Source organism: Quercus suber, unplaced genomic scaffold (genome assembly GCF_002906115.3).
Source record: "Quercus suber isolate HL8 unplaced genomic scaffold, Cork oak 2.0 scaffold_149, whole genome shotgun sequence".
NCBI classification, from domain to species: domain Eukaryota; kingdom Viridiplantae; phylum Streptophyta; class Magnoliopsida; order Fagales; family Fagaceae; genus Quercus; species Quercus suber.
Genome location: NW_027069610.1, coordinates 90,751 through 101,773, shown reverse-complemented (window position 1 = coordinate 101,773; position 11,023 = coordinate 90,751). Strand labels below are relative to the sequence as shown.

Sequence of the window (11,023 nt, the reverse complement as noted above, 5' to 3'; positions counted from 1 at the left end):
TTCTTTTTTTTTTTTTTTTTTTGAGATTTTAGATTAGTAAATTACTAATTTTTGTAGTTGGACTTTTTTTTCCTTCAAATTTTAGATCAAATTAGTTTGTTATTGGGTTTTTTTCTTTTTGTTTAAAAATGTCAAGATAAAGGTTGGTGTTAAATTGGTTTCGTGGGGAAGTGGCTTGTATGGCCCAAATAAGGCCCAGAACGTACCCTTTCAAGATGAAAAATATCTCCATGGGGTACATACCTCGGAATACGAACCAAAGGTAATTAGGGGGTCAGCAGAAACCTCTTCAAACTACCTGAGCCTGTAACTCCAACCCAACGGAATCCCCCATCTTGGATATGCTCCTGAATAACCACAGAAACCATCTGAAATGAAACACTTTAGCCATATTGCCCATGTCAGCACATGTTCCGAGTTTCAAGGGAGCTTTCGACATGTACGTGGACATCCAAGGATGCTTTCTAGATCTTCCTGATAGATCTATAACAACTCACCTAACACACCTGCATTTAATGTTATAGATAATTTATTAGAATATGACAAGAAGCCCTAAAAGTCTTTGTTCATCACAACAGATTTTTTTTGCAAAATAACACCCATTTTCAAATAACTTCATTAGTTAGCAACGTTTCTAAACTATTTAGCAAATTAACATCTCTAGTCTCTTAGACTCGAGTTCACTGTAGCAACTCGAGCCTAAGAGACTCGAGTTTCACGTTTTGGCGAGATCCCACGTGGAACTCGAGTCTGTGAGGCTCAAGCTCCTAATAAGAAAACCAAATCAATAACCCCAGAACTGATCGAAGACTTGGAAACTTTCTTGTTCTTCCTTCCTTTTTTTTCTTTCTCCAGATCTGAGTTCCTGCCATCCCACCCTCCACTTCCAAGCCCTAAAAACCCATGAACAAAACCAAACACAAAACCCATAACTTTGCAAAAACGGTTGAAACACAATTCTCCAAACATATCAAAACTTTTTGTTATGATAATGCTCTTGAATATACTCAATATGTTTTTCAAGCTCTGTTACATTCCTATGGCACTGTACATCATCTAACCTGTTCAGGCACCTCTCAACAAAATGGTCGAGCAGAAAGAAAACTTCGTCATATTCTTGACACTGTCCGTGCTCTTCTTCTTTCTACCAAAGTTCCTGCCCCATTTTGGGGTGAAGCCGCTCTTCATACTGTTCATGCCATTAATCGCATTCCAAGCACTGTCATCCATAATCAGACTCCGTATGAGCGCCTTTTTGGGTCACCCCCTGAATATCATTACCTTCACTCCTTCAGATCTGCTTGTTTCGTTCTTCTTCAGCCTTATAAGCACAACAAACTTAAGCCTTAATCCAGACTTTGTTGTTTCCTTAGTTATGGTGAAACTCAAAAAGGGTATCAATGCTATGATCCTGTCTCTCATCGTCTTCGTGTTTCCCGTAATGTTGTCTTTTGGGAACACGGCTTGTTTATTGAACTCTCTCACTTTCGTTCTTCCCTAACTAACTTTTCTGTTTTAGAAATCTTTCCAGATGAGTCTCCTGTTCCTTCTACATATACTCTTGATCCTCCTTTGGACTTCTTTATTCAATCTTCAGATATTTTTGATGATTCTCCTAGACAGGTTGTAGATGAACAGGTTGATGACGAGCTACCCCACCTTGAGCCTAGGTCCCTTGCTCCTACTCCACCTGAAGATCGTCTACAAGACATTCCACCTCGCCACTCAACCCGGGTAAGATCCATTCCTGCACATTTACTTGACTATCATTGTTATATTGCCCTTGCTACACTTCATGAGCCTCAAACCTATTGTGATGCCTCTATTGACCCTTTATGGCAGATTGCAATGAAAGAGAAAATTGATGCATTAACCAAAAACCATACTTGGTATCTGGTTACTCTCTCTCCTAGTCAGTCTGTGGTTGGTTGTAAATGGATCTATAAGATCAAGACTTGCTCTGATGGGTCCATCGAGTGCTACAAGGCTCGTCTTGTTGCAAAAGGTTTTACACAGGAGTATGGGATTGATTATGAAGAGACTTTTGCTCCAGTTACCCGTATCTCCTCTGTTCGTGCCCTCTTTGCTATTGCCGCTGCTAGTAAATGAGACCTTTTTCAGATGGATGTTAAAAATGCTTTCCTTAATAGGGATCTGCATGAAAAAGTCTATATGCAACCTCCTCCTGGTCTTTCTGTTGAAACAAACAAGGTTTGTCGACTTCGACGTGCACTTTATAACCTTAAACAAGCTCCACGAGCTTGGTTTACCAAGTTCAGCTCCACCATCTTTCGCTTGGGTTACACTGCCAGTCCTTATGATTCTGCCTTATTTCTTCATCGCAATGATAAAGGCACCATTTTGCTTCTCCTATATGTGGATGATATGATCATAACTGGTGATGACCTCAGTGGTATTCAAGAACTCAAGGATTTTCTTAGTCAGCAGTTTGAGATGAAAGACCTTGGACATCTCAGCTATTTCTTGGGTCTTGAGATCACTCGTTCCACAGATGGTCTTTATATTACTCAAGCCAAGTATGCATCTGACCTTTTATCTCGAGCTTGACTCACTGACAGTAAGACTGTTGACACTCCAGTTGAACTTAATGCGCATCTGACACCCTCGAGGGGGAAACCATTGTCTAATCCCTCTCTTTACAGACGATTAGTTGGCAGCCTAGTTTATCTCACAGTTACTCATCCAGACGTTTCTTATGTTGTTCATCAGGTGAGCCAGTATTTGTCTGCTCCACGATCGACTTACTATGCTACTGTTTTGCACATTCTACGATACTTGAAGGGCACTCTCTTCCATAGCCTTTTCTACTCAGCTTAGTCTCCTCTTGTACTCTGTGCATTCTCTGATGCTGATTGGGTAGGAGATCTCACTGATCGCAGGTCCACTATAGGTTATTGCTTTCTCCTTGGTTCTTCTTTGATTTCTTGGCAAAGTAAGAAACAAACTTTCGTGGCCCACTCAGTACTAAAGCAGAATATCGTACTCTTGCTGACACCACATCTGAGCTCCTTTGGCTACGATGACTTCTTAAGGATTTGGGTGTGTCCACATCCTCTGCTACTCCCCTTTATTGTGACAACCAGAGTGCCATTCATATTGCTCACAATGATGTCTTCCATGAACGGACTAAACACATCGAGATTGATTGTCATTTTATCCGTTCTCATCTTGTCCATGGTGCTCTCAAGCTTTTCTCCGTCTCCTCCAAAGATCAACTTGTAAATATCTTCACCAAGGCACTTCCTAAGGGACGCACTCATGATTTGGTTGACAATCTTAAGCTGGTCTCACATCTACCTTGAATTTGAGGGGGGCTGTTAATGTATATTATGTTATGGGCTTTAGGCCTAGCTAGTTTACTTGTATAGCACACTTGTACTTGTACTACACTTTACTTGTACCGCGCACATATGCTTACTTGTACCACACACATATGCCTCCTATATATAGGCATCGCATGTATATTCCTTAATTAAGAAATAAAATACAATTATTCAGTATTTCTAATATAATTAATTATGGTTTAAATTATTTTATCAATTCTGTTTTAGCTTATTTTCATATTTCAAACATACATTGTTTGATAATAAATTGAATTGGTAATTTGTAATTTGAGGGTCTAAACGTTTATAGGTGTTTTTCACACATTTTGAATATTTAGAGAGATCTTTTCATACATTTTCCAATTGTGACAGAAGGCTGTTATTTGTACAGAAGGGAGGTAAGTCAAAAAAAAAATTGTTTTGGTATAAATCATGTCCCTAAAAAAACAGGTTCTCCTATACACATGGGGTTGTTTTATTGGTTTGGCTTATAAGATGTGTTTCAAGGTGATCCATCTCGGCCCTCGGGTGAAGGCCGAGGACAAGTTCAATCATATTTAATGCAATTAAAGGTGAGCGAAGTATATTAAATCTATTACAGATCACTACATCCTTACTCAAGTGAACTCTATTCGATCTGAATCGGTTCGTGAGCCTGATCCAACATCTCAAATGGGACTTGGGCCCAAACTGGTGAGGTCCCAAAGTCTAAAGATAGCTTTCCTAGCTCGATCCCTTCCTACCACCTCAACAATATTTGTAGTTTAGTGATAATTTTTGTATTAACTTTTTTTGTTTACCCTTTTTTTTGTATTAACACGCCATTATGGATGTTATGAATGTCCCGTTCAACTGTTCACCACCAGCGCTAAGACCACTTGGCTGTGGTTGTCATGCGCACATGTCATTACTCCGGTGGTCCCCACAAAGACGGCGACCACCTTAATTCATGGCACAACTACGCTTAAACTATATATATATATATATATATTGGAGTTGTGATCTATCCATCGCTACTCTCTAGCAATAGGACCCACCTTAAACTTCTCAAATTGACGGCCCAGATACAGCTAGCCCCACCACATATAATCATCTAAAAAAGAAAAGAAAAGAAAAATAAACAATTAAGGCCAAAAAAACAACTCACGTCTCAGACCAAACTACAATAATAAATAAAAAAACAAAGGGCAGCTGTCCGAAACACGTAAAACTACGTTAACCCATTTGTCCTCTTTGACGCGTTTCCCTTCTGTGATCACTTCCTCAGTGATCTGTCATCAACTACCAAATGGCAATTTAGTAATTACGGTACCTTCGTCAGGGTCACATCAGTCATTTCATAACCTCACTGCTGCACAGCAACACAAATGGCCTCAATCTTAAAATTTTTAAGAAACTAAAATTGTTCTTTTAAGTATATATAATTAACTAACAACTAAAATAAACAGTAAGAATTAAGTTTGACTATATAAAAACGCAAACTTTGCTTTTATTTAAGCTTCTGCTTTTGCTTCAAAGCTATTTTTACCATCATTGAAACACAAAGCTCTAGAACCCCAAGACGTCCGGTTCAATTCACTGAGTCTCTCAGCTTCTGGTCCAGAAGGTAAACTCTCTCAAGTTTCAACCCCCACATAGTCTTTCTTCTCAGCTTGAATGGCTTGAAAGTTGAAATCTTTCAGTTCAATCTTGGTGCTCAAGTTTGTATTCTGTGTCTTGCATTTTCTTCAATCCTAGTAGAATTTCGTTTAATCTATGCTGTGTCTTCAAGCTTGTTAAAATTTCTTCCTTTTTAGCTAATTGGGTATGTGGATCTGAAACTTTAGTGGGGTTTTGTTGCAAAATCGTGTTGTCTTATTGTTGGCTCAGCTCTGATCTTGATTTGGGTGTTAAAAAACTCGGATCTTTGTGTTAATAGTTGTTAAGCCCCGAGCTTTGGTACTCAATTTCTTTAGTCGTATGCGTTTTGTTTGCTCTGAGTGATTCAAGATCTTTCTAAATCAGGAAAAATGCTTTTGAACTTTGTGTCAATGAGGAGCACTTATAAACTTGGTTTTGTGTCTATATCTATACCCATTATTCTTTTCTTGGCCTGTACAATTCATGTTACTCTAGCTGCCGATTATGTACCAGCTGAGAAAATCTTCCTAAGTTGTGGGGGTACTGATAGTACCGATGGCGATGGTCGGAAATGGACCACGGATATTGGGTCTAAGTATCTGTCAGCAAATGCGAAATCCAGCACATCCTCAGCTGCTACTCAGGACCCTTCAGTCCCGACAGTCCCTTATATGACTGCTCGGGTTTTTCCCTCGAATTTCACATATAGTATTCCGGTTGCTGCTGGTCGTAAATTTGTCCGTCTTTACTTTTATGCGGCTTCCTATGCGGGCTTAAATGCATCTGATGGTGTTTTCTCTGTCACTGCCGGGCCTTATACTCTCCTTAACAACTTCAGTGCTGCACAAACTACGGAAGCATTGAATTTTTTACCATTTCTTGTGAAGGAGTATTCAATCAATGTTGAGGGTGCAACATTGGATATAAGTTTCGTCCCATCTGCCAAACCTCCAAGGGCGTATGCATTTGTGAATGGCATTGAGATTGTGTCAATGCCTGATATTTATAGTTCCACAGATGGAACTCTGATGATTGTGGGTCAGAATGCCCCTTTCTACATTGATAACACCACTGCACTTGAGAATGTTTATCGGTTGAATGTGGGTGGAAACGATATTTCACCCTCCCATGATACGGGTCTTTACAGGTCCTGGACCGATGACTTGCCATACCTCTATGGGTCTGCCTTTGGGGTTTCATATTCTGCTGCTGATAACATGACAATCCAGTATCCTACGGGCATGCCTACTTATGTTGCACCAGTTGATGTCTACGACACTGCTAGATCAATGGGGCCGAATGCTGAAATCAATCTCAATTACAATTTGACTTGGGTTTTCCCAGTTGATTCTGGATTCTCTTACCTTGTCAGGCTTCATTTCTGTGAAATTCAGGGAAATATAACCAAGATTAATCAAAGAGTGTTTGATATCTTCCTTTATAATCAAACTGCTATGCAAGCGGCAGATGTTATTGCCTGGGCAAATGAGCAAGATGGGGTTGCGGTTTATAAGGATTATGTGGTTCTTGTTCCAAATGGAAGCCCGCGGCAGGATTTGTGGCTTGCGCTGCATCCAGACCGATCTTTAAAGCCCAATTATTACGATGCAATCTTGAATGGAGTAGAGATATTCAAAGTTAATGGTACAAATGGTAATCTTGCTGGGCCGAATCCTATTCCTGCTCCTAAACAGGATGTAATTGACCCAACAAGGGCTAGACCATCATCTGGTGGTGGTAAAACAAAGAATCAGAAAGTAATTATCATTGGATGTGTTAGTGGTGGAATTTTCTTAGCCCTTGTTCTTGGTTTCTTTCTTATTGTTGCGTCCCGTCGCCGGCATGGGAAAGACTCAAGTGCAAGTGATGGTCCTTCTGGGTGGCTTCCACTTTCTCTGTATGGAAATTCACATTCTGCTGGTTCTGCCAAAACAAATACTACAGGAAGTTATGCGTCCTCACTTCCTTCGAACCTTTGCCGCCACTTCTCATTTTCTGAGATCAAAGCTGCCACCAAGAACTTTGACGAGGCTCTACTTCTTGGGGTTGGAGGTTTTGGTAAAGTTTACAAGGGAGAAATTGATGGTGGAGCAACCCAAGTAGCAATCAAGCGTGGGAACCCACTCTCTGAGCAAGGAGTACATGAGTTCCAAACTGAGATTGAAATGCTGTCAAAACTTCGTCACCGCCACCTTGTTTCATTGATTGGCTATTGTGAAGAAAACTGTGAAATGATTCTTGTTTATGACTACATGGCTCATGGAACGATGCGGGAGCATCTTTACAAGACCCAAAAACCTCCTCTGCCTTGGAAGCAAAGGCTTGAGATATGCATTGGAGCTGCACGCGGTTTACACTATCTCCATACTGGTGCCAAGCACACTATCATTCACCGAGATGTTAAGACAACTAACATTCTCTTGGATGAGAAGTGGGTTGCAAAGGTTTCTGATTTTGGGTTGTCAAAAACAGGTCCTACTTTGGATAACACGCATGTAAGCACTGTTGTTAAGGGCAGTTTTGGGTATCTAGATCCGGAGTACTTTAGGCGGCAGCAACTGACTGACAAATCCGATGTTTACTCATTTGGGGTTGTTCTTTTTGAGACCTTGTGTGCTCGGCCAGCATTGAACCCAACACTTCCAAAGGAGCAAGTGAGCTTGGCAGAGTGGGCTGCACACTGCCACAAGAAAGGTATTCTTGATCAGATACTTGATCCTTATCTGAAGGGAAAGATTGCGCCGGAATGCTTCAAGAAGTTTGCTGAGACTGCAATGAAGTGTGTGGCTGATCAGAGCATTGAGAGGCCATCTATGGGTGATGTGCTGTGGAACCTTGAGTTTGCTTTACAGCTACAAGAGAGTGCAGAGGAAAGTGGTGAAGGTATCGGAGGAATGGGCATTGAGGAGGAGCCATTCGTACCCTATAAAGGGAAGAAAGATCCTGATGCATCACTGGGTTTTGATGGCAACGTCACGGACTCAAGGAGCAGTGGAATGAGTATGAGCATTGGCGGCCGGAGTCTAGCAAGTGAAGACTCTGATGGGTTGACACCTAGTGCTGTATTCTCACAGATTATGAACCCGAAAGGACGTTAAAAATCACTAGTGATTGCATTTGCCACTGGCTGCTGGATTCCGGTAAGGCAATATGCTTTCTGGTGTTTGATCAAGCAGGTAGTCATATTTGGATTTTCTTTCTTACCTTATTCATTTTACTTAATGTTGATTTTTTTTTAGCATGGATGCGTTTTGATCAGGTTGATTCTAATCTGTATGTACCTCTAAGAGTGTAAAAATAATGTTAATGTACTACTTTTTATTGCTTTGGATGATAATATTAATTTCATGCTACCAATTTGTTTCCTCTTTCGCATTTGGATGGGGAATTTCACTTGTATTATGGACAACCTTTTTCAGTAATATCATCACTTTTCCTGAATCCATGACATAATATTTTTATATGCATAAATCACAACAGAGTAGTTGTGGAAAATGTCACTGATATTATGATTGAGGTAGTTGGTGCAAATTAGTGCTATGTTTGAGCAAGTTTATTGGATAGAACAACCGTCCATTTCTCATAAAATAACAGAAATCATTTTTAATACGATAACGCCTTGCCATCAATTCTGGTATGTGAGTATCTGACACATGGGTGTGGGGTCTACCTGTAATTGGCCTAAACAAATGAATGCATTACAGCAGACATTGAATTGTTCTCCCATATTTTTTATATGGTTTTTAGATTTGATTATAAGGAAATCTTTAGGTAAGAAAAGATAGAAAAAGACGTGGGAAACGCTATAAGAAAACTGGCTGTTTCTGACTTTTTGCCTATATTCTCTGCCCATATTTTTGAGCAATTGATGCATTGGAGGGGCTGGTTAGGGGGGTCAAAGATGATAAATATATCGATAAAGTGGAATATCATAAGGTTCTACGTTATTGCTTGTTATTAGTTTGTTACCCCACTAAGCTTTAGTGCTTCGCATATCATATTTGCTGTCATACAAGTCTTATGTTATAAAGAACACGAAACCTTGAATCTCCTTTGTAATTGTATTGTCCAAGTTTAATAAAAAAGTTTTTATGATTGATAGGGTAAAATATCAATTATGATTTATATGATGGGACTTTGGGAAATCCATGTTTTAAATTTTTGAAGGAATTAACCTCTGCTTTTCAAACGTTTATATCTATCTATAAAAAGCGCCAATGTGCTAATGCAACCGTGTGTTTTCTACTGTAATTTGGTTTATTCAATACTTAAGCACTGTTTCGCTGCGTCTTTTTTTTTTTTTTTTGGGTAATCTGGTCCACATTTTTTTTTTTTGGGTAATATATAAGTTAATATTATAAATTGTCACAATATTTTCACAATTGTTGAGGTATTAATTTCTTACAGGTCAAAATAAAATATCATGCTAGAACTAACTATAATTAAAAATAAAAATATTGTGAAAAAAGAAGGGTTACATCTAAAATATTTTTCACAACACTTTCATAATAAAAGTGTGAATGGGGAAAGTTATAGTAGCCGTTACAATTTTTATTTTGTCCAATTTGCACCGATCAATGGCCTTTTTTTTTTTTTTTTGGGTAATATCATGTATATATATATATATATAGCTGTTAGTTAACATAATAAATTGTCACAATATTTTCATAATTATTGAGATGTTAATTCCTTATAGATCAAAATAAAATATCAAACTGGAACTATCACGATTAAAAATAAATGTATTTTTATATTAATACAACAAATTTTATATATTTTCATAATTATGAAGTGTCAATTTTTATAAGTCAAAATAAAATAATAAAATATAAGACTATAACCAATAATAACTGAAAATAAATATTTTATAAAGATATTGTAACATTTATTGTGTGAAAGTATAAAAATTACTTTAACAGCTAGTATATAATACAAAATGAGCAAACTTGAACAAAGCCGGGCTGGACTGAGTTTGTCCTGTCCTGCACGTGTATGCCACTTGTGTTTAATGTTGACTTGCAATCCGTAAAAGCGTTGTCAAAAAAGATTTGTTAAAATAAAGACAAATATTTTAAAATTAAGTGATTGACAATACTTGGACTAGGAGCATCTACCCATTGTTTTTTTTTTTTTTTTTTTTTTTTTTTTTTTTTAACCAATCTACCCATCTGCCTTGATGAAAAAATCAAATGGCCAGTCAATTTTTAGTTCTAATGTCAATTCTTGCTTTAGAAAATAAATTTTTTAATTTCATTATTTATTCTCATTTTCTTTCATACCAATCACAGGGTTCCACACTTTGAGTACTTACTTTTTTTTTGTTTATTTATTGTTTTTATAATTCAAATAGCGATAACTTAAAAGATAAAGGTTGACGTTCTTTACGTATCTGTTAAAAATTTCAATTAAGTTTACAAGATTATTAGCTTAGTACTAGTCCCCTTAATAATGAATAACCTATAAGACGTAAATTATTCCTCGTGTAAGGTGGGGATGGAGATAGCCCGAGCAAAAATTTCATACTCATCTAAGAAACTTATATTGTGAGATATCACATCATAGGTTTATGTAGGAACACATTATTAGGCATGTCATAGTGTCTTAATATCTCATATTGGAAGTAACTTCCTTGGGCGAGTTTAAACTCTTTCAAACATTTTGATTCTGCATTTTCTAGCCTGTTCAATTTGGAAATAGAATCTATCAAATGACATCACAAAGAACACGATATATGTAAGGATTAAATCATTCCTATTTTACTTCAAAGTAAATTGAGATAATATTTTATAATAGAGATTCAATATTTCATTTACGTTAAAAGTAAATAAAACATTCGCATCAATTAATTATCACTCATTATTTGATGGACAAGATTTTAAATAATGTGGCATTTATGTGCATCATTAGGTACATGAGAAAATATCTCTCTTATATAAAATAAAGTCTCTCCAAATTTTTTAAAATAAAAAGAGAACCATTTTCCTAAGTTTATACATGTCACGAAAGTTGTTCCTTTTACATGCAAAGCCTAACACCATGGTCTATTGATCCCTTGTGGT

At 37.6% G+C, this 11,023-nt stretch overlaps 1 protein-coding gene across 1 annotated transcript; it reads left to right on the top strand.

Moving 5' to 3' along the window:
- Window positions 1-4,812: 4,812 nt before the first annotated feature.
- LOC112017045 (receptor-like protein kinase FERONIA) lies at window positions 4,813-8,405 on the top strand. The gene has a single exon (XM_024049518.2). It carries the CDS (start codon window positions 5,354-5,356, stop codon window positions 8,060-8,062), a length of 2,709 nt encoding a protein of 902 aa, XP_023905286.1. The 5' UTR covers window positions 4,813-5,353; the 3' UTR covers window positions 8,063-8,405.
- Window positions 8,406-11,023: the final 2,618 nt, after the last annotated feature.

What these genes read in the sequence shown, in the direction of transcription:
- LOC112017045 (XM_024049518.2), top strand. Translation starts at nt 5,354, where the DNA reads ATGCTTTTGAACTTTGTGTCAATGAGGAGCACTTATAAACTTGGTTTT.